General features: G+C 51.7%; 1 protein-coding gene across 2 annotated transcripts; it reads right to left on the bottom strand.

Annotated features, from left to right (window-relative positions):
• Positions 1-101: 101 nt before the first annotated feature.
• On the bottom strand, positions 102-25880 carry APBB1 (amyloid beta precursor protein binding family B member 1). 2 transcript variants are annotated; one of them, XM_066366579.1, is made up of 14 exons: positions 25741-25880; positions 17331-18062; positions 9625-9800; positions 9469-9525; positions 9301-9386; positions 9123-9186; positions 8524-8673; positions 8039-8166; positions 7565-7679; positions 7335-7419; positions 6981-7064; positions 1069-1184; positions 750-926; positions 102-668 (listed from the first exon to the last, which is right to left on the bottom strand). In XM_066366579.1, exons 2-14 carry the CDS (start codon positions 18046-18048, stop codon positions 501-503), a joined length of 2124 nt encoding a protein of 707 aa, XP_066222676.1. In that variant the 5' UTR covers positions 18049-18062; positions 25741-25880; the 3' UTR covers positions 102-500. The 2 variants fall into 2 exon arrangements, with proteins under 2 accessions (XP_066222676.1, XP_066222684.1); XM_066366587.1 differs by lacking the exons at positions 17331-18062; positions 25741-25880 and adding an exon at positions 10646-10906.
• Positions 25881-26078: the final 198 nt, after the last annotated feature.

Below are 26078 nucleotides of genomic sequence, written 5' to 3'. Positions count from 1 at the left end.
CAAGGCAGGCAGGGCAAGAGGGCCTCAGGAACAAGATCCTAACTGAGGGATAAGGGTAGGGGGTGATGGTGTGGTGTGGGCACAGGAAGTCACACAGCTCGGCAGGGCAGACAGACTTTATTAGTGATACCAGTACAGCAGAGGTGCCATGGAGCAGAGGGGAGGGAATCCACATCTGGACTGGTCCCCTCCTTCTGCCCCTGCTGGACCCTACAAAGATGGGGCCTGGCTTAGAATTCCTCTCACTCCACCTGAAATGTGGGGATGGAGAGGGCGGGGCTGGCCTTGCTTCCTGTTCATCATCAATCCAGTAGTTACCTCCTTGAAGGGATTAGGTGTCTCCCTCCCCAGCCCCTAGACAGAGAACCCAGCTACTGAGGAAGGGCAGTTAGGAGAGGATGGGGCTGAGACCTAAGAATAGCCTCTAGGGCCCCTCCCAGCCCCACACTTTTGAGTTCCCTGGGGTCCAATGCAAGCAGGTGGAGGGGGAACTGAGGACTTCAGGGGGTATGGGCCCCCAGGCGTTTGGGCTTGAGGGAGCCCCATAGCGACTGAACACCCCTGCGGACAGTCCACCCTACACGCCGGGCAACGGATTCAGCAGGGGGCGCTGGGAGACAAGAGGTGGAGGCCTGGGAGCGGGCATCGAGACACTTCTGGTAGCGAAGCTGCAGAGACAGTGGGGCAGTCACTCTCCAGCCTACCCGGCCTGGGGTTGATGTCACCAGCCCACCACCCGACACGCTTACCATGCACGCAGCCTGCACAGCTTCTGAGAGACTGGCAGCGTTAGGCTCACACCAAAACATGTGGCAGCAGAAGGAGGCTGGGCCGGCAGCCATGATGAATGCAAACGTGTGGACGTCTCTGCCCACAGCCAGGAAGGAGAGGAAGCGCACCCGACACTCCCCCAGCACCGCCTCTGTCTGGAGGGAGGGAACCCAGTTATAGAAAGGGACAGCCAGACTGTTCCACTGGGCACATGCATCTTATTGGCAACTCTTGCCTTCAATCTCCTCCCCTCCCTGGTAAAGCACTACCATGCCTTCTGCCACCCCAGGACTTTACCTGCTGATGCAAGATGGTGAGGGTGGCAGGGGCCACACTGACATGACTTGGGGTCCACTGCTCACGGCTACTGGAGGACAGAACTGACTCCAGGGCCCCATTTATTACATCTACCCCTAGAAGATAAGGACACAAACATGGCACCACAGGAGATGGGGAAGAGGACACACCTGATCTACCCTAGACTTTCCAGCTCTGCCCAGTCAAACCTGGGGCCTTTGCTCCATCCCCACCTCCCCAGCCTACAGCCCCACACAGGTGTCCCTTCCTTGGTGCTTTCCTCCTCGGCTTGTGACTTGCCACTTTCCCGGTTTCTTCCATCTTGCGTCCTAGGCTTGGTCTTCTGCACTAACTCTGCCTCTTCTGCCAGCCTCCTAAATGAACTGACCTCCCGTATCCCTCACCCACATTCAGACCTTGTGCTTCACACGCCTCCCAAATCAGCTCCTCAGGTCAGTCCTCTCCCAACACCCTACCTTGGATTTTTTTAAATACACATTTGAGGAAATGTTTACTCTTGTGTCACACTGTGTTAAATCATTAAGTGCCTCAAGGTAATCTCACAACAGGTTCTTATCATCCTTTTACAGATAAGAAAGCTTATAAAAACAAGGTAGGTAATAAACCCTAGGTAATAACAAGGTAATAAACCCTAGGTCACCTGCAGGAATGGGGATCTGAACACAAGCAGCCTGCTTCCAGAGCTCGGGGTCTCAGCCAGGCCTTTTCCCACCGCTACTCTGTATTTCTGCTTTCCAGAACTAGAAGGGCTGTTAAAATCTTAGTTGCACTTCATAATTTCTACAATGTGCTCAAAGGCCAAGAAACCCAAGGTTCCCGGCTTTTACATCAATCAACTTTCCCTTGAAAACAACGGATTCCTCCACTTCTGCTTGCACTCAGCGGAGAACCCAGACAGCAGCGCGTGGCAGGGTGGAGGCCCAGGCTCCAGTTCCGGCAGCACTGTAGGGCTGGCTGTGTGAGCTAGGTGTTTTCACCCTTGCAGTGGAGTGGTAAGAGTAAGCAATGCCAATGCAAAAGCACCCGCCTCTGTGGCCCCTCTCATCTCTTTCAGGGCCTCTGGGCTCTCACTAGAAGCAAACCACGTGGATCCTTTTTGCACAGAGGACAAATGTCTGCCTCCAAAGTCCTCCCTCATGTTGGCCTTGCTCATCTTACCTCTGGCTGGAGCAAGGCCAAACTCCCAAGCATGCAAGGCCTTCAAAAACTGTCCTCATCTGAGCTGTCAAGCCTCATAGTTTACTGCTTCCTGAGCTTCAAATGACTTCTGGAGCTTTATTAACATCTTATCTTGGCAAATGCCCTGCAAAGCAGGTGGGAAATACAAAGTGAGAGAAGAGAGCCTTGGCTGGGAAGCTCAGTTGTTTAAAGCATTGTCCTGATATGCCAGGGTTGTGGGTTCGATCCCTGGTCTGGGTGCATACAAGAATCAACCAATGAGCCTGACCAGGCAGTGGCGCAGTGGATACAGCATCGGACTGGGATGCGGAGGACCCCGAGGTCGCCAGCTTGAGCGCCGGCTCATCTGGTTTGAGCAAAGCTCACCAGCTTGCACCCAAGGTCGCTGGCTTGAGTAAGGGGTTAGTTACTCGGTCTGCTTTGGCCCCATGGTCAAGGCACATATGAGAAAGCAATCAATGAACAACTAAGGTGTCACAACGAGAAACTGATGATTGATGCTTCTCATCTCTCTCCATTCCTGTCTGTCTGTCCCTATCTATCCCTCTCTCTGACTCTCTGTCTCTGTAAAAAAAAAAAAAAATCAACCAATGACTGTATAAATAAGTAGAACAAATTCATTTTTTTCTTTCTTTCTCCCTCTCTCTCTTCCTCTCCCTTGTTCTTTCTCTAAATCATTTTTTTTTTTAAGTGAGAGAAGAGGATGCCCTTGAGGGACTCAGGCTGTCATGAGGGAAGAGCCTCCATCTGGAGTATATACCTCCCCACCCTTGACTATCTGAGAAACTCCTGATTCTCACCCTTCAGGGTTCACACAGGCCCTCCCTGGAAGCCTTCCCTGCTGCAGGGCAGAGAGGGTGTTGCTGCGTCAACTGTTAGCAAAACATCTTGTAAGTGCTGGAAAACCTTTTCCACATTGGACTGGCACAAAAACCAAGTTTCATTCATCTCTGTGTTGCCAATCCTAGCACAGGGCTTATCTACTAAAGGATTTCCAAACGCATGAGCAAGTCACCTTCAATGCAACATGTGCCAGTGCACCCAAACTGGTATAACCAAGTAACCTGGGAGTCCGAGAAGGGTGTCAGGGTAAGCGGGAGTGGGTGGGCCAGATCAGATCACAGAAAGCTGTGATGCTTATGACGCTGAGACCAGTCAGTACAAAGTCTCAAACATCATGAGCTGTGGGTGAGACATCAAACTACTTAAGAAGCAGATGGGAAGAAAAAAACAGAAGCAGACAGGGCTGTGAGGGCGGGGCCAGGCCTCAGAGTGTGGGGAGGACTGGCACTGAGGTAGGGAAGCAGTGGAGAACGGGGCCCAGAGAGAGCCTGCACTGGTGACAACTCAGGACTGAAACCTACACTCTAACTCCTAGCCCCACACTCCCAACCATCCTTATCCTGCTGTGCATTTTTTTTTTCATGTTAGTTGTTGCCTTCTAACATACTATATATCTTATTTTATTGTCTGTCTTTCCTGGTTAGAGTGGCAGCTACTTGAAGGCAAGAATGTCAGTTTTGCTCATTAATGTATACCAAGAACCCAGAATAGTGTCTGGAACAAAGCAGGCAGTCAGTGGTCATTTGTTGAGTGAATGAATATTGCAGCTTCAGCAGGGGCCACTGTTAAACTCTTGTAAGCTAAAAGATAGCAGCAGGCAAAGCAAGAAGTGAGCTTCGAGCCTACCGCTGTGAAAGGCCTGACTTGAACAGAGCAGACCCTCTGAGCTGATGGGCAACAGAGGGCAGTCACGGGCTGCAGACACGCGGTTAAGTGTAGGGAGAACCTGTGCAAGGTGCAGACGGATATGGAGTCGAGGTAATAACTGACGCTGAGGGTGGGAGGGAGGAGGAACTGAGAAAAGGTGCAGGGGTCAGCCCAGCCTCCTTCCTGCTCCCTCAGCGTACTTTCCTCATCTCCAGCTCCACATTTGCAGCAGTGCTATTAGATCGAACCAGAATAGCCACTCCTCTGCAAACTCGGCCTTTCTTTGAACTCCAGCTCAATCCCTACCCCTTTCTAAGACGGGTTCTCTTATTAATTATATCGTGCTGGTCACTGAAGTCAGCATGGTTTGAAGGGAACAGGAAAGAACTGAAGATGACCAGGGCTGTAGTCCTGGCTATCTGAGGCAAGTCTCATTCACTCATGCATTTATTTGTTTATCATTCGCCAAACATTGCTGTTGTCTTCCTAAGTATCTTTCGACATGACAGCAAACCACTTCTTGAAGAGATCTTTTTCCATCTGAACTCTCCCCTTGTGCTCTCATTATTCCTGGCAGCCTCATCCCCTTCCACCATCCATTAAATGCTGCAGGGCCTCAAGGCTGGGCCTAGCTTCATTTCCCTTTTCATTGCAGGCTGCCTACTTTCTGGGGTCAGTCTTCTCCACACTCATGGCTTGATTACCTCTGTAGCCCAATGATGGCCACATCTGTATCTCTCACCCAGACCTTGCCTCTGTGAGCCCAGCTGCCTACCTGAGTTTGCCCCTCAGCTTCCCCAAGGCACCTCAAACTCTGCACGTTTACAACTGAACTCACAATCACCATACCAAAACTGGCCTCTTCCAGTGTCTACCTTTAGAGAATGACAGGTCAAAAGCCAGGAAGCCAGGAGCCACCCTTCATGGCTCTGTCCCTCATCCCACATTCAATCACCAAGGCCTTCTGATTTCAATTATCTAAATCTCTCTCTTTTTTGTCACCTTTCTAAATATCTCTTGAATAGACACACTCCTCGGTTCCAACAAAATTCAAAACACTCTCCACACTGGCCACCACTACCGCAAGATCTTCCTGAGTTCTCTACATCTATCTCCATCCACTGCACACTCTCCATGATATGGTATAGCCAAAGTAAGCTTTATAAAATTCACACCTGATTACCCCGAGAGCTCTCCTGAAAACTCTTCCACATGGACTTGCTGCTCTTAGGATGAACAAATTGTTAGCATGGCCTGTGAGGTTCCGCATGGTCTGACCACTGCCCAGTGCCCAGCCTCATCTGGCATGACTGCCTTTGAAGTACAAAGTGCCTTCTACTCTGGGTCCTCACATACACTGTTTACTATGCCTGAACGAGCTCCCCTGCCTTCCTCCTTCCTCCATCCCACTTTACCACATTAACGCGTCTTCATTTTTTTTTCTTTTTTTGTATTTTTTCTGAAGCTGGAAATGGGGAGAGACAGTCAGACAGACTCCCGCATGCGCCCGACCGGGATCCACCCGGCACGCCCACCAGGGGGCAACGCTCTGCCCACCAGGGGGCGATGCTCTGCCCCTCCGGGGAGTCGCTCTGCTGCGACCAGAGCCACTCCAGCGCCTGGGGCAGAGGCCAAGGAGCCATCCCCAGCGCCTGGGCCATCTTTGCTCCAATGGAGCCTCAGCTGCGGGAGGGGAAGAGAGAGACAGAGAGGAAGGAGAGGGGGAGGGGTGGAGAAACAGATGGGCGCTTCTCCTGTGTGCCCTGGCCGGAATCGAACCCAGGACTTCCGCACACCAGGCCGACGCTCTACCACTGAGCCAACCGGCCAGGGCTGTCTTCATTTTTTTTTTATCTCAGTTCAACTGTCACCTTCTCAAGTAAGTCTTTTCTGACTCTCTGGACTAAATGAGCTTCCTCTGCGAGACAGTTTCATAGCATCTCGCTACTTTCTATCAATGAGTGACTCAATTTGTACATTTATTTGTATGATTATTTAATTAGTTCCTGTTTTTTCTACTGTAACCTTCATGAAAGCAGAACTAAGATCATTGTCCTCCCAGGACCTGGCACAGGTTATGCTTTACAGGTATTTGCTAAGTGAATGAACAAAATAGCAGGTACTGTGAATGAACTGAAAATATAAGAGTAAACCAGATAGTCTCTGTCCTGAGTTTCCTTATGTATAAAATGGGAATTATCATAAGCACAACCTCATAGGGTATTCAAAAATTAAATGACATAATATATAAAGAAGTACTTTACAGGTGACAGTAAAGTACATGACAGTTATGCTCACTACTTCATCTGATGCCCACAGTCCCTAGTTGGTGCTATAATATCAAGACCAGCTCCCAGTTACTGCCTGGTATCTCCAGTCATCTATAACACCTGCCTCTCAACCCAATCAAAGCCTCTCTGTAGAATTCAAGAGTGGGTCTCACCTGACCAGTGGTGCACAGTGAATAGAGTGTTGACCTGGGATGCTGAGATCCCAGGTTCGAAACACTGAGGTCGCCAGAACGAGCGGAGGCTCGCCAGCTTGAGTGCGGGGTCATCGACGTGATCCTGTGGTCGCTGGCTTGAACCCAGAGGTTGCCGGCTTGAGCAAGAGTCACTGGCTTGACTTGAGTACCACCCCCCTCCTCCAGGCAAGGCACGTATGAGAAGCAATCAATGAACTAAAGTGGCACAAGTTCATGCTTCTCCTCTCTCCCTTCCTGTCTTTCTTTCTCTTAAAAAAAAAACGAAAAAAAAACTGGGTCTTCCTGTGTTTGGTTCATGGCTCACTGGTTCGCACTCAGTGAAGGCATGCTAACTCCTGTCACAGGCAGGACACAGGGTGCACCTGGGACAGAGGTACAAGAAGTGGGATGCATTCTGAAGCACTCTGTAGCATCAAGCAAAAGGAAGGTCTGGTAAAAGAGGCACTGGGATGCAGAGGGTGGGGGCAGAGCTTTGGGGCCGAGGTGGTGGTCCCTGAGTGAAGGAGAACATACATACCAACAGGTTTAGCAACAGGCACATTTCCCAGGTAATAGACTTGGAACTTCTGCACCAACTCATTCTTAGGTGCTGGGAATTCCACTGGGAAAGAAGAGGAGGATCACTGGTGGTAGCAGATCTTGCTCACTCACTCCTAGTCCCCACTACCAGGGCATGGCTGGACATTCCAGCCAAGGCCCCACCTCTACCCTTTCCCCTTTTCTCACTTGAACCAAAGTCCCTCCACTTATTTGATCCAAAGAATTTAGTGCCCATTTTTCCATCATGTCTGTCCAGTAGCTCGTCTCTCTTTTGGTCACCCCACCTTTGCCAACAAAGCTGAACCGGATGTGGACGGGCTGTGACACTGACCTTGGAAAGGGACATCCACAAGTTTAGAGTGGTCCAGGGAGAGTCCATTTACCAAGCAGCGGGCATTGCGCCGTTCGGCCATGATCTGAGGAAGGGCAGAGAAGAAGGAGGAGCGAAGGAGGGTCTTTTAGGGCTTTTTTGCCCTGGAGCCCCCACCACCTCTGAGTGACCCCACCCACACCCTTGAGGAGCAAAGGTGGCACTAATCCAGGGAGCAGTCGGGGTCGTGCCTTAGAGCAGATCTCATGCAGGCTGGTGGCGATGTTCTTGGCGGGTGCCTCACAGCGAAACACGTGGCACTTGAGCATCTGGGTCAGCTTATCACGAGCTACGTAGGCAAAGTCCCTGTGGGGGAGGGGCACCTCAGTGTCTCCCAGTGCTCTCCAGTGCTGAGCCTCATCCCCACCCCACCACCCCCTCCTCTGGGGCTTCTGCCCTCAGATGGTGTCGTGTGGGTGGACAGGCAAGCATGCCGAGGTCGGGAGGATGGGCAAGCTCAGCAGGAAGGAAGGGGCAGGGCAGAATAGGGGAACTTGGGTGCTTCAGCATTAGGTCCAGATGTGGGAGGAGGAAGCAGGTAAATAGGCATAGTACCTCTCTCTGGGTCCGGCAGCACAAGAGAGGCAAAGAACAGAGTTAGGGAGGAGGGTCCCGGTCTGGCTGCTGGATGAGCCTCCCCCCAGGACCCCAGGCCCAGCGCCCACCTTCCACTGTCCCGCCCGACGCCCCAAACGCGAATGCTGACGATGGGCTGAGCATGCAGCAGGGCCTGAGTCTGCGGCTCCACCAGCTTCAGCGTCTCGTCCTCCAACTGCAGCAGTAGATCCTTCCCCTGCAGACCCAAGAAGCAGGCCCTCACTGGTGCCCAGCCGGGAAGGGGCTGAGCTCTGCCACCTCCAGCTCAGAAGTCAGCCACTGCCCTGGCACCCTGGCTTCGGTGTCAGACCACCCACCTGAGGCTGCACTGAGTAGAGGTCACACCTGTTATCACTTATTCCTTCTATCATTCCCCATCCAGGTTAGACAAACATGTCCCAAAGTCCCGCTGGGTCAGGCATCCATCTCACTGGGCTTACCTGGAGTGAGTCCACACCTCCTTCCCCCGCCCTGCCTGGGCAGCTCAGCCCCTCATCTCTCCCAGTCCCCTCCCTTCTCCACCGCACCACACCCCGCTGGCCTGGGCCCTCACCTCCCCCCAGCCCCCAGACATGGGGTCATGCAGATTGTTTTTGTGGTAGCAGAGCTGACGGATGCAATTGTTGACGGCCACGCTGCTGCGTCCGGGGGCCAGCTCCTCCTCGGTCATCTCCACCCAGCCTAGGGAGCGCACGGCAAAACACTGCCAGACACAGAAGAGGGGTTGGGAAGTAGAGGGTCTGAGTTGCAACCGGAAGAGAGCCCCCAACCCAGGACATTGGGAGACTGGCTGAGACCAGAGGAGTCCCTGACTCAGAACGTGGTGGCTGGGTGTTCTAAGCTAAGACTGAGCTGCTCCCCAAACAGGATATGGTTGGCGGGAAGGGTGGTGATCTCAGAGGAGACCCCTGCTAGTACAAGGAAGCATCTGAGCCAAGTCAGAAGGGGCCCTGTCAGGCCACTGGGCTGGCTGAATTAAAAACTGACATGCCCCAGCTCACACACAGGGGTCTGTGCTGAGACTGGAAGAGCTCCTAACGCAGGACCTGTGGAGATGCCCCCCAGAAATGCCCCCAGAACACAACATGAAGAAGGGCTCTCATGCACACAGAGGGCACCAGCCTGGGGAATGGGCACTGGTCATGAACAAACCTTGAGCCCTGGGCTGGCATTCCTTTGGGGCAGCTTCTCCTCTTCTTGGGGCAATGGTTCTGGGCTGGAGGCAGATGGTAACACTTGGGACAGGCCCTCAAACATGGACCTGTCCCAAGGCCCCTTCCAAATAAACCCATCCCACTGCCAGCCCACTGCGTCATGCCTTCCCACTCACCTCAGGCTCCGAGCCAGGAAAGGCAATGTCCCCTCCTCAGGATCCTTTGATCCCAAATCCATTGGGGCCTCCTCACTGGGTTCATCCTTGGGAAAAGGGGAGAGGAATCAGGACAAAATCACGCCTCTTCTGCAGCTCCCCCATTGTGGAGCAGTCCCCCCCACTCACCTTCCAAAACTCTCCATCCTCAAAGCCCTCTCCGTGGGCAAAGCCTGTCCAGGTGAGCTGGGCGGGGAGACAGGAGCAGTGAGTGGGCAGCTTGTCCTGTTCCAGCAGTACCACCCCTGCACCCCAGTTAAAACACAATAAGCCTGTGAACCTCACCTGGGACTCCTCTCGGGGGCTGCTCCCCTGGGAGGGGGAGGCCCGGCCAGGGGGCTCCCACTGGGTGGTCCCTGTTGGGATATGCCAGTAGTAGGTCCCTGAGGTGTCCTGAACTCTCATCCATCCAGCCGGCAGGTCGGAATCCGTCTCGAAGGCGTTGGGGTTCCAGAAGGAATCTGAGAGGTGGAGGCTTGGTGAGAGTCTGCCCACTCAACAAGGTGACAGCAGGTGCTTATGCCCAGTCCCCTGCCTAAGACCCCATGGTGGAGAAGAAGGTGTGGGGAAGGGCTCCAGTATGGGCCCTGCTTCCTCCTAGAACCTGCAGTCTGGAGTCACAACATAGGGGGACAACAGCAGGAAACATGGCTCAGGTCCCCTCCTGGGCCCTGCTCCTGGCTAACGTGGCTACATATAAGGGAGGAGGAAGGCAGAGAGAAGGGAGGTTAGGTGACCCCAAATGACCTCCTGTCATACATATCCGTATCTCAGGTGCATACACACACACCAGCTCTTGCATACACATATGCACATAGACATACAAGCCTTACTACACACCTATGCAATCACCACAAACACAAGGGTATATATACACAGAAAATGGGTAAACACACACACCAACTCCAGCCATTCACTAATGCAGACACCATACATAGAGGCATACAGAGAGGTGTACATACACACAGCTATATACCAACCCCAGCCACACACAAGTACAGAAACCAAACCCACAACGACCCACAACACATGCAGGTACCACACAGTGAATTCATTCTCAGACACACAACATACATCAACCTCTGCCATGTGTGGACAGATACTACAGATGTTCACATCCTGACCCCTACAGATGCAGGCAGACATTTTGTGCACATGCTCGCAGACAGCACACCTGTGACATACAGCCCTCCTCCTCCGGCCGACAATACCAGCCCAGTCCTACAGCCCAGCTCCTGCCTTCTCCGCCTCTGCCCTCCCTACCAGCCCCGCCCCACATCGTGTCCAGCCCCATGCCTTCCCTCACCTGGGCTGCTGTCCTGCAGGATGATGGCCAGGAAAAAGTCCTGGGAGAACATGGCGCTCGTTCCCAGCCTCTCCTGCTCCACCCTCCCTCCTCAGCCCCTCCAGCCCAGCCAGATGGGCTCACAGCCTGGTGCTAGGCTGCAGAGAAAAGCCCATTCCGCCCCCTTCTCTCCAGGGCAGAACGCCTGCCAGGAAAGATCCTCCTCCGCCTGGAGCTCACTAGGGAGGGGCTGGGACCACCATGAAAGGGATATCTCCTTAGGGTGAGGATGAACGGTGCTCAGGAGACCCCAGCCCTTCCTGTTCACATCTCTTTCTAATCCTGGCTCCCCCACCCCCAATCCCGAATCTCCATGCCACCTCACCCCATAGTGGTCACCTCAGTGCCACAGTCAAGCCCTGTCTTAAGGACACAAGGAGGCTCAGCCCCTAGGGAATACCCCAGCCACCTGGGGCACTGCCAGCCTGGAGCTCTCAGAACAATCGGGTGTGGCTTTAAGGCTCCCAGGGATGCCTCGCCTCCCCGGAACCTGCCCAGCAGTTTGAGTCTGAGAGTGGGGCTTGAGGGCATGGACCCCAGCAAGCTTGAGGCTGGGCTTAGGGCTTCCCAGTACCACCCCCCTCACCTGCCAGGGCCCAGCTAGGCTGCAGCGTCTCCTCGGCAACTGCAGCTCAAGGATCAGCCGGGAGCGCCCAGACTGCTGACGTGCTTTGCGTTACCAGGGAAACCAGGAATCCTGACTGGTCCAAGAGGCAGCACGGAGAGACAGGCAATCCCCAGATCCGGGCTGCTGAGCAACCAGGCACAGAGGGGCTGGGAGTGGGCGTGGTTACACCAAGGTGGCTGCACACCTGAGGTAAGTTATTTGGGCAGGTGCCTTACTACCTCCACCTTCCGAATAAAGTGAGCCCACAGAAGAGCGGTTCCTTCTGCCCATCCAGGCTTCTAGGCAGCCATAACCACCTCTTCTCCCCTCACCCCCACCTCACCTCAGGCCCTACGGAATTAAAATGCTGCTCTTCCCCACACACCTTTCACTGTCTTCCAGGCTCAATTGCCATACCTTCCAAGAACAGCAAACCCAGGACAGCCATGCCCTCCACAGCCACACACTTCTTCATGAAGGTCATACATTTCTTGAATCTGGGGACCAATTCACCATCTTCTGACTGACTCATACACACCAGTCCATCTGCCATCCCTGTTAGCCTTTACCTTCCTGCTTCAAAGAGCTTCTTCCTTCCAGTCAGTCCTGCAGGGGCCACTCTCCTGCTCTGACCATCTGGGAGGCCCTTCTGGAGCTTGGCACCTCTCCTCCGGCACTACCTACCTCTAAGTCACTACCAGAACCCAGGCTACCAGTATTCCTTACCTGGGTCATTGCCACAGCTTCACATTGGTCTCCCGCTAATCTAGTCTCCTCCAGTCTGGGCTGCACATCACAGCTTGATTGATTGTTCTGAAATGCTCAACTAAGGAATTTATTCTCCAGTTTAATACTCTTAATTGTCTTCTCCTTGCCCTCAGGATGGAATCCAAATTCGCCCACAGGATTTGTGTGCTGTCAAGCACCCCAGCCACCTGCCTCTCAGCCTTACCTCTGACCATCCCCAGCCCCTCTTCTCTCTCCCCCTGCTTGGGGTATGCCCCTCATCCTCTCCAAGCTCAGCCTCTTTCCCCTTTATCCTCACCTGCCTATTACCAACTCCTCCTTCAGGCATCAATAAAAAGATCATTTTTCAAAATTAACCTAACCCCTGACCCAAAGCATGCACACAGGCCCGTCCTGCACACAGGCAGCACTAAACGACCCCCCAGCACCTGCCCCCTCCCCGAGCACATGAGGCTGATTCTAACTGCCTGTGTACTTCTGTTTCCTCACTACACTGGGAGGGCCATGAGTGCAGGAACACCTGCCCCCCATTCCCAGCCTTTAGGACAAGGCCTGGCAGCGTATGAACACCACACTGGTAGTCAAGTGTATTCATTCATTCATTCATTCATTCATTCATTCATTCACTTATGCACTCCATCAACAACTTTCTGGAGATCCTAAAGTGGGAAGGAAATAATAACTTTTGCTCAATCCTAGCCCATTCCTACAATAGACTAGACCTCCCCTATTCCCTTCGTGGTTATAGTAACACAATCACAAAAGAGGAAGCCCTCCCCTAGGCTGGCCTCACACTGCCACACTAAATTTCCACAGCCTCCATGAGACACAGCCCCTTGACCATCTTCCTGCCAGGCCCATGTCCTTGCTAAGGTCACTGCCTATGCTGGCATTCCTTCCCAGTTCTCCAGCAGTTCCACCGTCTCACTCCCGCAGGTGTGGCCACCACAGTAGGGACCCCAAGAGCCCCTGAGCAACCAGGGCCTCCTTTATTTGGCCTCTAACTTAGACTCCTAAGGCAGAGGTTGCAAAGTAGCCATCTGCAGACTGGTGCAATCCTCAGACAGATTTTGTGTGGCCTGCAAGATGTTATTTTGAAAAACAGAATTGATTGCTCGCATTTAGGAATTGGGATAGTTCACATCAATAGCTAGTTTTCAATTTCCCTTGAAAAGTTAGATGAACTGGCTCCACCGAGACTACATTTTCCCAAAGCCAACCCTATAAATAGCGAGCTGGACTGGAAGAGCAGCTGTTCTCTCCAAAGGGGGTCTAGGCAATGACATCAAAGGCCACTAACAGCACACAAAAGAGAAACAATCAGACTTTGCCTTTAATAGAAGGACTCAATACCACCTATAAAGTGTTCTTTCAAAAGCAAAATGCAAAAACTCAAATCAGAATCGAATCAAGGCTCTAGAACTCACTACCAGGAAATTCTGGGAAAGGGGAACATGTTCCGCCCACCATGAAGAAAGAACGTGCAGTAGAGCGTCGGCCTAGCGTGCGGAGGACCCGGGTTCGATTCCCGGCCAGGGCACACAGGAGAAGCGCCCATTTGCTTCTCCACCCCTCCGCCGCGCTTTCCTCTCTGTCTCTCTCTTCCCCTCCCGCAGCCAAGGCTCCATTGGAGCAAAGATGGCCCGGGCGCTGGGGATGGCTCTGTGGCCTCTGCCTCAGGCGCTAGAGTGGCTCTGGTCGCAACATGGCGACACCCAGGATGGGCAGAGCATCGCCCCCTGGTGGGCAGAGCGTAGCCCCATGGTGGGCGTGCCGGGTGGATCCCGGTCGGGCGCATGCGGGAGTCTGTCTGACTGTCTCTCCCTGTTTCCAGCTTCAGAAAAATGAAAAAAAAAAAAAAAAAAAATGAAAAAAAAAAAAAAAAAGAAAGAACGTACATGCCTGACCAGGCGGTAGCGCAGTGGATAGAGCGTCGGACTGGGATGTAGAGGACCCAGGTTCAAGACCCCGAGGTTGCTAGCTTGAGCGCGGGCTCATCTGATTTAAGGAAAAGCCCACCAGCTTGAACCCAAGGTCGCTGGCTCCAGCAAGGGGTTACTCGGTCTGCTGAAGGCCTGCGGTCCAGGCATGTATGAGAGAGCAATCAATGAACAACTAAGGTGTTGCAATGCGCAATGAAAAACTAATGACTGATGCTTCTCATCTCTCTCCGTTCCTCTCTGTCTGTCCCTGTCTATCCCTCTCTCTGACTCTCTCTCTGTCTCTGTAAAAAATAAATAAATAAATAAAATTTAAAAAAAAAAAAAAAAAGAAAGAACGTGCAGATCGACCATAGAAACCCTAGGGCACACACCACCGTGGCTTCAATTTCAAAACAACTGCAAGCAAAAATAAAGACAGAGAGCCCTGACCAGACAGCTCGGTTGGTCAGAGCATCATCCCAAAGCACAGAGGTTACTGGTTTGATCCCCTGTCAGGACACTTACAGGAACAGATCGATGTTCCTGTCTGTCTGTCTGTCTGTCTCTCTCTCTCTCTCGCCCTTGCTCTCTCACTAAACAAAACCAAAAAAGACAAAGACATGAAGAGATAACAGATAGATTAAAAAAAAAAAACTTTAAGAGACATATCAATCATCAAAAGGTCTAAATAACCTAAGTAGGAGGTGGCACAGTGGATAGAGAGTCGACCTGGGATGCAGAGGACCCAGGTCCAAAACCCCAAGGTTGTCGGCTTGAGTCCGGGCTCATTCAACTTGAGCACGGGCTCACCAGCTTGAGCATGGGGTCACTGGCTTGAACGTTGAGTCCATCAACATGACCCCATGGTCGCTGGGTTGAGCCCAAAGGTCACTGGCTTAAAGCCCAAGGTTGCTGGCTTGACTCCAAGGTCACTGGCTTGAGCAAGGGATCACTAGCTCAGCTGAAGTCCCCTAGGCACACTGGTGGTGGCACAGTGGACAGACCATCCTCTTAGGACACTGATGTCCTAGGTTTGAAACCCTGAGGATGTCAGCTTGAGTGCAGGCTCACCAGCTTGAGTGCTGCGTCCCTGGATTGAGCGTGGGATCACAGACATGACCCCATGATCACTGGCTTGAGCCCAAAGGTTGCTGACTTGAAGTCCAAGGTTGCTGGCTTGAGCCCAAGGTAACTGGCTCGAGCAAGGGGGTCAATGGCTCAGCTAGAGCCCCCTGGTCAAGGCACACATGAGAAAGCAATCAATGAACAACTGAGGTGTCGCAACTACAAGTTGATGCTTCTCATCTCTCTCTCTCTCAAAAAAAAAATTGTTAAATTTTTGTAGATATAACAATGGTATTGTGAATTTTATGAGTTTTATCCCTTAGAAATGTATGGGCAAACATTTATGGATAAAAATGTTTGCTTCAAAATAACCTAGGCTGGGGCCCAGATATAGGTGGGGGTATAGATGCAGTAAGATTAGCCAGGTGTTGATAATCATTGAAACTGGGTCACAGGTAAATCAGGTTTGTTATTCTATTCTCTCTATATATATTTGAAAGTGTTCATAATAAGAGTTTTGAAAGGGGACAGGGTGCTGCCCTTGGCTTATCTGAACCACATGCTCTCTACAAAGTTTCCACAGTTTGGGGTCTAGGCAGTGGTGGAATTCAGCTGGTTTGCACTGGTTCAGCAGAACCAATACCTAATTTTTTGTTGAGTGCAGCAAACCGGTTGTTAACATGGCACTTGTAATTAGGGTTCTCTCTAAGGTGGGTGCCTGGGCAGCCACTCAATGTGGAAATCACAAATTCACATTCCTTACTCTTTTTTAACGTTCATGTTTGCAACAGCGTATTCTAAGTGCCCATTGCAATGTTCATTCCGTCCATAGGTGAAAAAAATTGCAAGTGAGGACTCCAACCAAGGAGCAATATGGAAATACCTTAAATAACAGTTTTATTGGTTTTTGTCAGGTATTATTTACTATTTTTTCATTAATATTTTAAAACTCTTATAATCTAGTTTTGTGTACCTCATTTATTGTTTGTATTTAAGTATTAAATGCATGAATAATAAACTACCTTTTGGTATATCATTTTTTGAGAAGATCTTAGTATTAGGAGGATGTTAAAAGGATCTTAGTATTTTTTTTAATTTTACCAACTTTTTTTTTAATTTTATTTATTCATTTTAGAGAGAGGAGAGAGAGAGAGAGAGCGAGCGCGAGAGAGAGGGAGGGAGGGAGGGAGGGAGGGAGGGAGAAAGGGGGAGGGAGAAAGGGGGAGGAGAAGAAAGCATCAACTCCCATATGTGCCTTGACTAGGCAAGCCCAGGGTTTTGAACCGGCGACCTCAGTGTTCCAGGTCGACGCTTTACCCACTGCACCACCACAGGTCAGGCTTGGTATATCATTTTTTTAATACTTAAGAGTCATTAGGGCAGAAAACCAGTTCAGTTATTTGAATCCCCCCACTAGTAACTGCCGCCTGGTGTAGGGAAGTCTTTCCGAATCTTTCCTTTTACTCCCATCCACCAAACACTCAGCTACAGTCCATTATCTCTTCCCTGTGCTCTCAGCTCTGTCTGCATCTCTACATGATACCAGCAAATGTGGAGACTCAACTTACTTAAAAGGGACATTTAATGATCAATCTTTGAAGTCTGAATATCTATTCTTTACCTCAACCCAAAGAAGCATGTTTATTCTTCCTTTGCTTCCTAACTTTTAACAAATACCCTATTCCTGATACAAAGGATTTAAAACAGGCTCCCTGCAATGCCCCGTGTGCTGCACACAATACTCCCCAGTCTTTCCAAACAGACCCGGGGGGGGGGGTGCAGCTGCTCCCTCTAGACCTGGCCTGTTAAAATCTGGCCCGAGGCCCCGTGGCTTTGTGTGCATCAAAGTCAGGCTAACAGGGTCCAGAGCTCAGGACTGGATTCAGACCTGGTTTAGAGCTCAATTCTACTGTGACCCCAGACTCTCTGTGATTTGGGGAAAGCTACTAAATCTCTCTAGGCTTCTTTTCTGTCATCCATAATATGGGCATAATAGTATCTACCTCACCAGCACTGTGAAGATTAAATACAACAGTGCTGAGCACAGGGCCAGTATCCGGTCAATGCCCCATAAATAGACCTAGACCACTCTCCACCAGGGTATGCATGGCAGATGGACTGATTAACTTGTTCAAGCACTCTCTGAAGGAAGGAATGGTTTCCTCAGGAAAACATGAGCATGGCCTGCTGAGGACTGAGGACTGCTCTGAGACCCCGTCCAGGCTGACCCTGGCCTCCATAAGGAGAAGCATGCCCTCTGCCCTCAAGCCCTCCCACATTCCCTGTGTCAACCTCCACAAGGTACCTGTGTCCTCCGGGGAGCCATAGGAGGGGCTGCCCTGGGATAAGGTGGCCCAGCTTGAGTCCTCGTCGCTGGCTGCACTGTTCCGCATGCCAAACAGGAGGCTGGCACTCTTGCTGTGCTCCCGGGGGCCATCTGCAAGGGCCTGGGGTCCAGGGGGCACCTCCACACCCTCCAGGGGCTCAGGCAGCCCTGGAGGAGAAGACAAGTCCTCCTCCTCTTCCTCGTCCTCTTCCTCATCATCTTCCTCGGCCTCCCCTGCCGCCTTCTCCTCTCCCTCATCTGGCCCCTGGTCCTGGGTGCTGATGATCAGGCCAGGTCCTCGGAGCCCTCGGTTGGCTGCATTGTGGGCAGAGAGCTCCAGCTCAGAGTACAGGTGCATCAGGCCTTTCGGGCCCAAGGGTGCCATCACTGGCTCCTGGCTGGCCTCCTCTGCCAGGGTCAAGGTCACATTTCTGTTCTGGTCACGGTGGGCTGTGGCAGCCCGCCGGAGCTGGTTCTGGCCCTCCTTTAACCACTTGGCATTGGCAGGGCCTGGCTCAGGCCCACCACCCTCCCCCATGGCACTGCGCAAGTCTTTGGGTCCCACGGCCGTGGCCTGCAGCTTGGCGTTGAGCAGCTGGTTGTGGGCAGCGTGCAGGGGCAGGGGAAGGCTCAGGGCGGGGCCTCCGTGGCTGTTGGCGTTAATGGCCGACTGGCTCAACGATGATGGAACAGACATAGCCTTGACAGATCCTGCAGGGCAGCGGGTGAGGGTTGGGGGGGAAAGGAAGACCGTATTTAGCCTCCAGGTCAGAGAGCAGCACCCCCGCTTCTGCCCCAGGGCTGCGCCCTGAACCTCCTCATCTGCCTTACACTCAGCAGGCCAGCACTCACCACTCCATGTCCTATGAGCTATTTTCCCATAAAAATGGCTGAGCTTAACTACTGTCCCCTATCACACCACCCCAATTGCAGGCTAAGCCCAGGCCCACAGTCTACCCATCCCCAAATCCCGAGCTTCCTGGGAGAGCGCAGCCAACTCCTGCTCTTCCCTCAACCCCAACAGCAGAGCCTTCACACAATGGCTCTCTGTGCATCCCCACCCCCAGCTCATCATACTGGGGCTTATTGTGGCAGGGACACAGCCGGCGTGGGTCTGGCTCATGTGTTCTGGACGCTAGACACTGACTGCCCCCTTCCTCCTGTCACACTGCTATCCACAGTCCCGCCACTGAGCCCCCAGGCTGTGCTGCTATCATCATAAATGGCTGGGTTCAGCCAGCCCCCAAGCCCACCCACTACTAGGGACCGTGAGGACAGAAGAGAAAAACCTGCAGACCCAGCGCTCAGGGCAGGGCCCTGGAAAGGCAGGTCACAAAGGGCCTTCAGCTTCAATTCATGCTTGTTTGAACAGTTAAAGCTACCTTGTTCTATAAAGTGTCTCATTTTGGGCACCAGTTCCTCTGTCAGCCTGTACAATAACCCAAGCCTGGGTCATGCCAGGAGCCTTTGGCCTGGACCCTCCAATCCTTCAAGTCTCTGTGCAATGTCCCCTTCTCAGTGAAATCTTCCTAAATACCCTTTGAAAACTACAGGCCACCATGCCGCCTTTCAGAAATCCCCAAATCCTCCCTAGCACCTAACAACATCTGACAAGCTATTATTCTTATTATGATTATTATTCATTTTTTAAAATCATTGTCTCTTCATTACAATAATTTCAGTCTCATGTGGTGAGAATTTTGTCTTTTGTTTAATGCAGTATTCCTAGAGCTTAACACAGTCCTGGCACCGAAGAACTACTCAATAAACAGTTGCGGTGCCTGACCAGGCGGTGGCGCAGTGAATAGAGCGTCGGACTGGGATGTGGAGGACCCAGGTTCAAGACCCCGAGGTTGCCAGCTTGAGCACAGGCTCATCTGGTTTGAGCAAGGCTCACCAGCTTGAGCTCAAGGTCTCTGGCTCGAGCAAGGAGTCACTTGGTCTGCTACAGCCCCCCGTCAAGGCACATATGAGAAATCAATCAATGAACAACTAAGGAACTGCAACGAAGAATTGATGTTTCTCATCTCTCTCCCTTCCTTCTGTCTGTCCCTATCTATCCCTCTCTCTGACTCTCTCTGTCTCTGCCACCAAAAAAATAAATTTAAAAATTAAAAAAAAATAAACAGTTGCGGCATTAACGTGAAATGCGTCCTCCCATCTCCTCCAGGCCCCAGTTTAGAATCTCCTCTGCCAGTCTCAGAAAACACACTTTGATCACATTACTGTGTCTCAACCAGCGCCCATGGTGCCCCAACCAAATTCCACCTGCCCTTCAGCTGAGGGAGCCTCCAGTTCCACAGTGACAGCCCACCCATCCTGTCCCCTCAGTCCCCTCCTCTCCTCACCAGCCCTTGGTGGATCACATTCTCCACCCACATATCCTTCCAGTCCAGTCGTGTCAGTGACTTCCCCAAACCCTCTTTCATCCTCCCCTTCTTCCTGACCTCCCAGTACTGGGCTACTCTCCTTCCCCGACCCCCACTGTAAGGTGCTCGCTCACTGGACCCCCACTGGATTCCCACATCCCAGTTCGAGCTCCCTGACCGGCCACTTCCCAATTCTGTCTCATCCTGAGCCTCGCAGACAGCCCCTACCATATTACTCTCCCCTTCCCCAGTACCCTCACTCAGGTTCTCTCTTCCTACCTGCCCTGCCCCTCGCACAACTCTCCCTCACTGACTGCCCTCCAAATGCCCCTTCTCTCTGACTCCCACTGCACAGTTCTTTCTTCTTAATTTCTCATCTGAGAATTCTGTCTCCCTGTTCCCCACTAAGTTCCTTTGCTCCCTGACCCCTGCCCTAGTTCTCTCTGCTGCCTCAGTGTGGCTCTCAGCTCTGAAGAGAGATTGCAGTGAGGTGCTCTATGCTGCCAAGCAGGGCTCTGCCATCTCTCCAGTGTGGTGGCCCTAAGGAAGGAGCCATGGCTCGCCTTTCTGTCCCTTCTAGCTCCTCAGCCCCTAGCACAACGCTGTGCAGGCATTCCATTTATTAATGAAAAACAGCTCATAGGACATGGAGCAGTGTGTGCTGGCCTGCTGAGTGTAACTGTTGGTCCACTCATGGCTCCACCTGGGCAACGAGAAAATCTGTGGTCACTGGCACATCTGAGAAAAATTAACAGATCTGCTTCTACCCAAAATCACAGTATTCTTCCACAAATGGAAACCAGATTGTGTAATTCCCCAATTCGAAAAATTAGATGGCTCACCACTACCTTTAAGATAACATCCACGCTCATTAACAGGACACCAAGAGCCTCCCGAGCCAATCCCAGTGACTTCTGGGACCTCCTCCGCCTTCCTGCCTTCTTCACACCTTATTCTCCAGCCCCTGGAACAGTCACTCTCACAGTGCTGGCTCTTTGTGTGCCCTCAGCTTAGAATTCTTTCTCCTCTTGCGGGAACTTCTGCTTCATGTTTCAAAACTTGGTTTAGTGGTCACAGTTCCTAAGCAGTCCGTCTTTCCTGTTCAATCCCCTCTCCCCACCCTCAAGTGACCATTCATTCCTCTTTTCTGTCTCACGATACCCAGTACTGGATTCTAGAAGGACATCAGAGACCATGTCTTGCTCAACTTCACGTTCCCACTAACAATAAAAGTGCACCTTGCATCTGCCACAGAGTGGGCCCTCAGCATGGAAGGAAGGGGGGATGGATGGGACAGATGCGGTGAGAGGAACTAGGAAGCTTGAAACTCACTGGGAAGAGATGCTAAGACAGGCTCGTGTGGCCCCATGGGCTGAGGATGGGCAACGGGAGTGTAGAGAGGGTGCTGGAGAAATATAAAGGGCCCTGAGAAGAAAGTAAGATGGGCCTGGGGTGTAGACAGGTGCAGACTGAGATCTAGGGGAAAGGGAGGGAGGGATTTAGCTTCAATCACCATCCTCGCTGTTAAGCTGTTCGAGAGTGGCATCTCCACGAGTGTCAGGAAGTGGAAGATCTGTGGCTCCGGCAAGCTCATGACGAGCCCTCCCCTGAAGCAGGGATGTATGGAGCCAGGTTCTGCAGAGGTCAGGCTGGAACCAGACTCCTTAGCACTTGGAAATGTGATCTGGGAAGGGCATATGCACTGTGAGGCTGGGACAGCGAAGAATCAGGCTCACTTCAAGGCAGCCCTGTCCATCTCTGGTCACCAGGGCAGAAAGTACTGGGGGAGGAACAGGAAGTTGTAAGGTGATGGTGATCACACTGCTTTTAAGATCAAAGGATGACCAGCTGCCCAGTATCTTCCAGAAGAGGCACAATCCAACATCGCCCCTCTCAGTAGGGTTACCCACACCCAGAGCCCCTCAAAAGATGAAAAAAGGCCCCGGCCGGTTGGCTCAGTGGTAAAGTGTCGGCCTGGCGTGCAGGAGTCCCGGGTTCAATTCCCGGCCAGGGCACACAGGAGAAGCGCCCATCTGCTTCTCCACCCCTCCCCCTCTCCTTCCTCTCTGTCTCTCTCTTCCCCTCCCGCAGCCAAGGCTCCATTGGAGCAAAGATGGCCCAGGCGCTGGGGATGGCTCTGTGGCCTCTGCCTCAGGCGCTAGAATGGCTCTGGATGCAACAGAACATCGCCCCCTGGTGGGCATGCCGGGTGGATCCCGGTCAGGCGCATGCGGGAGTCTGACTGCCTCCCCGTTTCCAGCTTCAGAAAAATGAAAAGGAAAAAAAAGATGAAAAGAGCCAAATGGATTCTGGCTCAAGGCAGGGGGGTGGGCAGGAAATTCAGAGCAGAACTAAAATTGGCCCCCCTACCATGGGAGGAGTCAGGGGAGGGAATCCTGCTCAAGGTCAAGAATCATCTAATCTGGCAGCTTACCATATGCCAGGCACTGTGCATGGCATGGGGGAAAGTGATGAATAATAAAGAAATGGTTCTTCCCCAATGGACCTCACAGTATGGTGTTGAATCAGTTATTGAACTCGTTACAATGCAATGTGATGCCAATATCTAGACTAGTACATGATACCTAAAAGCACTCCCTATTTGTTGAATAAATGATTGAATATTATGATGGGAGAAGAACAGGGCACTACAGGAGCCTGATGTCTAGTCTAGACATCAGCAAAGACCTTCCTGAGGAGGGGACTTTTCAGCTAAGACAAGAACACAATTCTCCTTTGACCACGCCCTGGACTACCCCCGCCCTCTACGAAGATGACCACCAACTCCTAACTCACTCAGGAATGTAAGCCATCACTCAAGAATGTCCACAAACATACAAACTTGCTGACTTCAGGACCTATCCTTTCTCTCCTTCCTAAAACCAGCTGCTTCACCTATCATCTGGATCCTTCCTTTCATGACTTTCCAGGAATTTTACATCACTATCCATTTTTTTTCCTATATAATCAACCTCTCCTTCTCAATGAGATCCATTATCTCCCAACTTAAATACCAATCTTTTTTGACCCAACACCCCTCCTGCAGCACCACTTGCTGCTCTCTTCCTTTCACACATCCCCCCACCTATGAAATGTCCTCACCTCACACTCACTTCTCAATGCTTTTCAAACTTGCTTCCTTTCCCAACACACCTCAGTAACAGCTCTTACCAAGGTCAACCTGATTCCTATGTCATTAATCCAAAGGCACTCACAGTCCTCATCTGGGCTATTCTCTGCACATTTGACACCATGGCCTCGCACCCAACTTTCATCCATGGCTTCTATATGCTACATCTCTTGGTTTTCTTCCTACTCTAGTTTCTGTCTGGTAGCTTCTTAGACTCCTTTGCTGGCTCATCTTCCTCTACCAGCTGGAGATGTTCATGGCTTATTCTTATACCCTTTTGTCTTTCTCACCTGCTATTCAATATAGGTATTCATTCATGCCCCTAGTTTCACTTACCACCTACACACGAATACCTTCCAAATTTACACCTTCATCGGACCCCTCATCTGAGATCCAGACATGTATATATTACTTTCTACTCACTATCTCCACTTGGATGTCTCAAAGCCTCCCAAACTAACATGCTCACTCATGTTTCTCTTGCCCATCCCCTAAATGGTCCTCTTTTAGGATCCTGGCCTGTAGAATAATATGACCAACTATCTTGTTGTGCAAACCAGAGCAGTGGTACCGTCCTTGACACCGCCTTCTCCCTCACTCTGCATATACAATTCATCCCCAGGTAATGACAATTTTCTCTCCAAAAACATTTCTAGATTTGGTCTATGCTCCACATCCACTCCCATCAACAATCTATATCATCAGCAAAGACCTTAAGACCAAATTTTGTACCATGGTCTCAATTATCCTGCTTGGCCTGCTTCCTCTCCAGCTTTAACACTCTGCGCTCCAGCCTCACTGGCCATCACTGATTCCTCAGAACCATCACGTTGTCCCACAAGGTGTTTGCATATGACTTCCCATCTGCCTAGAACCTGCTTCCCAGACCCTCTCAGCCTAACTCTCCCTCATTCTTTACATCTCAGTTCAAATGTCATGTTCTCAGAAAAGCCTTCCTTGAGCCTCTCTCCCAAACGCTCAAACCACTTTAGCTTGTGCTCTTGTGTGTTCCCACTGCAGCATCCACCTTTTTCCTTCATGGTATTTATTACATTAGTAATTTTATTCTCATCTGATCCCTCCCTCTAGATTGTCAGCTCCGTGGGACAAGACCCCAGTCTATTCTGCTCATAATTATACCTTCAGTGCCTAATACAGGATATTAGGTGCTCAAAGAATATTTGTTGAATGAACAAATGACCAGCTAGAGGTTTTGTTTTGCTTTGTTTTTTTAAAAGGATCACACTGTATTGAGAAAAGTTAAAGGGAGGTACATTATTAGAGCAGTCAAGACAAAAAAAAAAAGGGTTATTACCTAGTTTAAGTTTGGTAGTAGTGGAGATGGAATGAAACAAATAGTTTTGAAAAATATTTAGGAAATGGATGTGACAGAACTTAGTGACATTAGACGGAGAAGATGAGGGAGTAAAGGTTAATCTAGAATGTTGCCCAGAACTCTAGCCTGGGCAACTGATTGGAAAGTAGCCATTTCTGAGTTAAAAGGAACAACAGACTTAGAAGAAGGGTTGAGAGGGAACACAGGAAAGATAATGAATTCAGTGTGGATGGGCAGGTTTGGAATTCCTGTGAGTTCCTAAGGGGACATGGTGTGGGAAGTGGACATTGATTCTACAGTTCAGGAAAGAGGTCTAGGACAGACACGTAAATGTGGGGATCACCAGCATGTGTGTGTGTGTGTGAAGCCTTGGGAATGAATAAAATACCCAAGGAGAAAGTGAAGAATGAGAGAAAATAGCTCAGGACAGAACTAAGAACCTTACCAACATGTAAGGGAAGAGGAAAGAGGTAACACCTGAGATTGAGAAGCAGCAGGCGATGCCAGGAGAGAAACCAGGAAAATGCTTCAAGGACAACTGACACACAGCACTAAATACTACAAAAAGGTAAAGGCAGATAACAGGAAAGTGTCCACTGGAGTTGGTCTCATGGAGATCTCCAGTGACCTTGGATAGAACAGTTGCAGTGGGTGTGAGAGACAGAAGACCCAATGAAGCAGTTTTCAGAATGAATGGGAAGAAAATGAACACAACCAGTGTAGACAAGGTTTTGGTTTTGAAAAATAGAGAGCTGGAGCTATGCTAGAGGGTCTAGGAATGCAAATAATAAAAGAAGAGGGGAGGGAGGGAGGGAGGGAGGGAGGGAGGGAGGGAGGGAGGAAGGGAGGAAGGAAGGAAGGAAGGAAGGAAGGAAGGAAGGAAGGAAGGAAGGAAGGAAGGAAGGAAGGAAGGAAGGAAGGAAGGAAGGAAGGAAGGAAGGAAGGAAGAAGGAAAGGAGAAAAGAAAGGAGGAAAGAAAGGAGGAAAGAAAAGAAAGCAAGCAAGCAAGCACAGGCAGATTCAAAATAGCTTTGGAATAACCTCTGAACTGGCGGTGGGAAAACCGCTTCTAACGAGTGCGCTGTGAATGCTAGGCCTCCCGGCTGAGCTGGGGACACAGCCGGCCCCAGAACAACACTTCTCAGTTGCTGAGGGCGACAGAATGCGGCTTGACAGATTCCAGGCCTGGGACCCTGCAGGAAAACCTGCGGCCTCTGCCCACCTCACCCTACGTCCCCTTCCCAGCCCTTGACCTCCCCTCCCCCCACTCCCCATCCCCCACCGCCCCTCGCTCTGCGTCCCCTATAATCGCCCCCAATTCTTCCAGGAGGGGCAGGAGGTAAAGGTCGGGGAGGGACAATGTGAGGACCAAGGTGCAGTCTACAAGAGGAGAACGGGAGATGGTGGGAATGTGCACGGTGAAGGGATTGCCCGCAAGGATGGGGCCTGGCCGGGGGACCTGGGCCGCCGTGGGAAAGGGGCTGCGGTGTCCGCGAGCCGGCGGGGGTCGGGATCTGGCCGCCGGCGCTAGGCCCGGGCCGGGGCAGCTCCTACCTGCGCGGGGAGGCCCCAGGCCCAGGTGGCGAAGGTGGCTCAAGCTGCGGGTCTTGGGCTTCGCGGCGGCTTCTCCATCACAACATCCCCCGCCCAGGAGCGCGCGGGCCGCGGGGCTGCGCCTGGAGCGGCGGGGGCGCGCGCGGGGCGGGGACGCGCGCGAGCGGGGGGCGGGGCGCCATTTTGGGCCGGGCACGCGAGCGCGAGCTCCTCGGGCAGCCCTAGGGGAGCGGGGTTCCCACCCAACGCGACCCTCTGGCCTGGGTGAGCCCACGGCCCCAGGCCCTCGCCAGCCACCATCCCTGCACGCGGCTCCCGGGTCCCAGAGCGCAACCCCG

This window comes from Saccopteryx leptura, chromosome 1 (assembly GCF_036850995.1).
Source record: "Saccopteryx leptura isolate mSacLep1 chromosome 1, mSacLep1_pri_phased_curated, whole genome shotgun sequence".
In the NCBI taxonomy this organism is placed as follows: Eukaryota; Metazoa; Chordata; class Mammalia; order Chiroptera; family Emballonuridae; genus Saccopteryx; species Saccopteryx leptura.
The sequence above is the reverse complement of the archived record's forward strand: the minus strand, read 5'-3'. Positions and strand labels throughout refer to the sequence as shown.

Excerpts from the sequence above, each read along its gene's own strand:
- APBB1 (XM_066366579.1), bottom strand. The coding sequence starts at position 18,048 with ATGTCTGTTCCATCATCGTTGAGCCAGTCGGCCATTAACGCCAACAGC. Across the intron at positions 9,801-17,330 it reads TGGCTCCCCGGAGGACACAG|ATTCCTTCTGGAACCCCAAC; the intron begins GTACCTTGTGGA and ends TCCACCTCTCAG. Across the intron at positions 1,185-6,980 it reads GCCTGTTGCTAAACCTGTTG|GGGTAGATGTAATAAATGGG; the intron begins GTATGTATGTTC and ends CTTATCTTCTAG.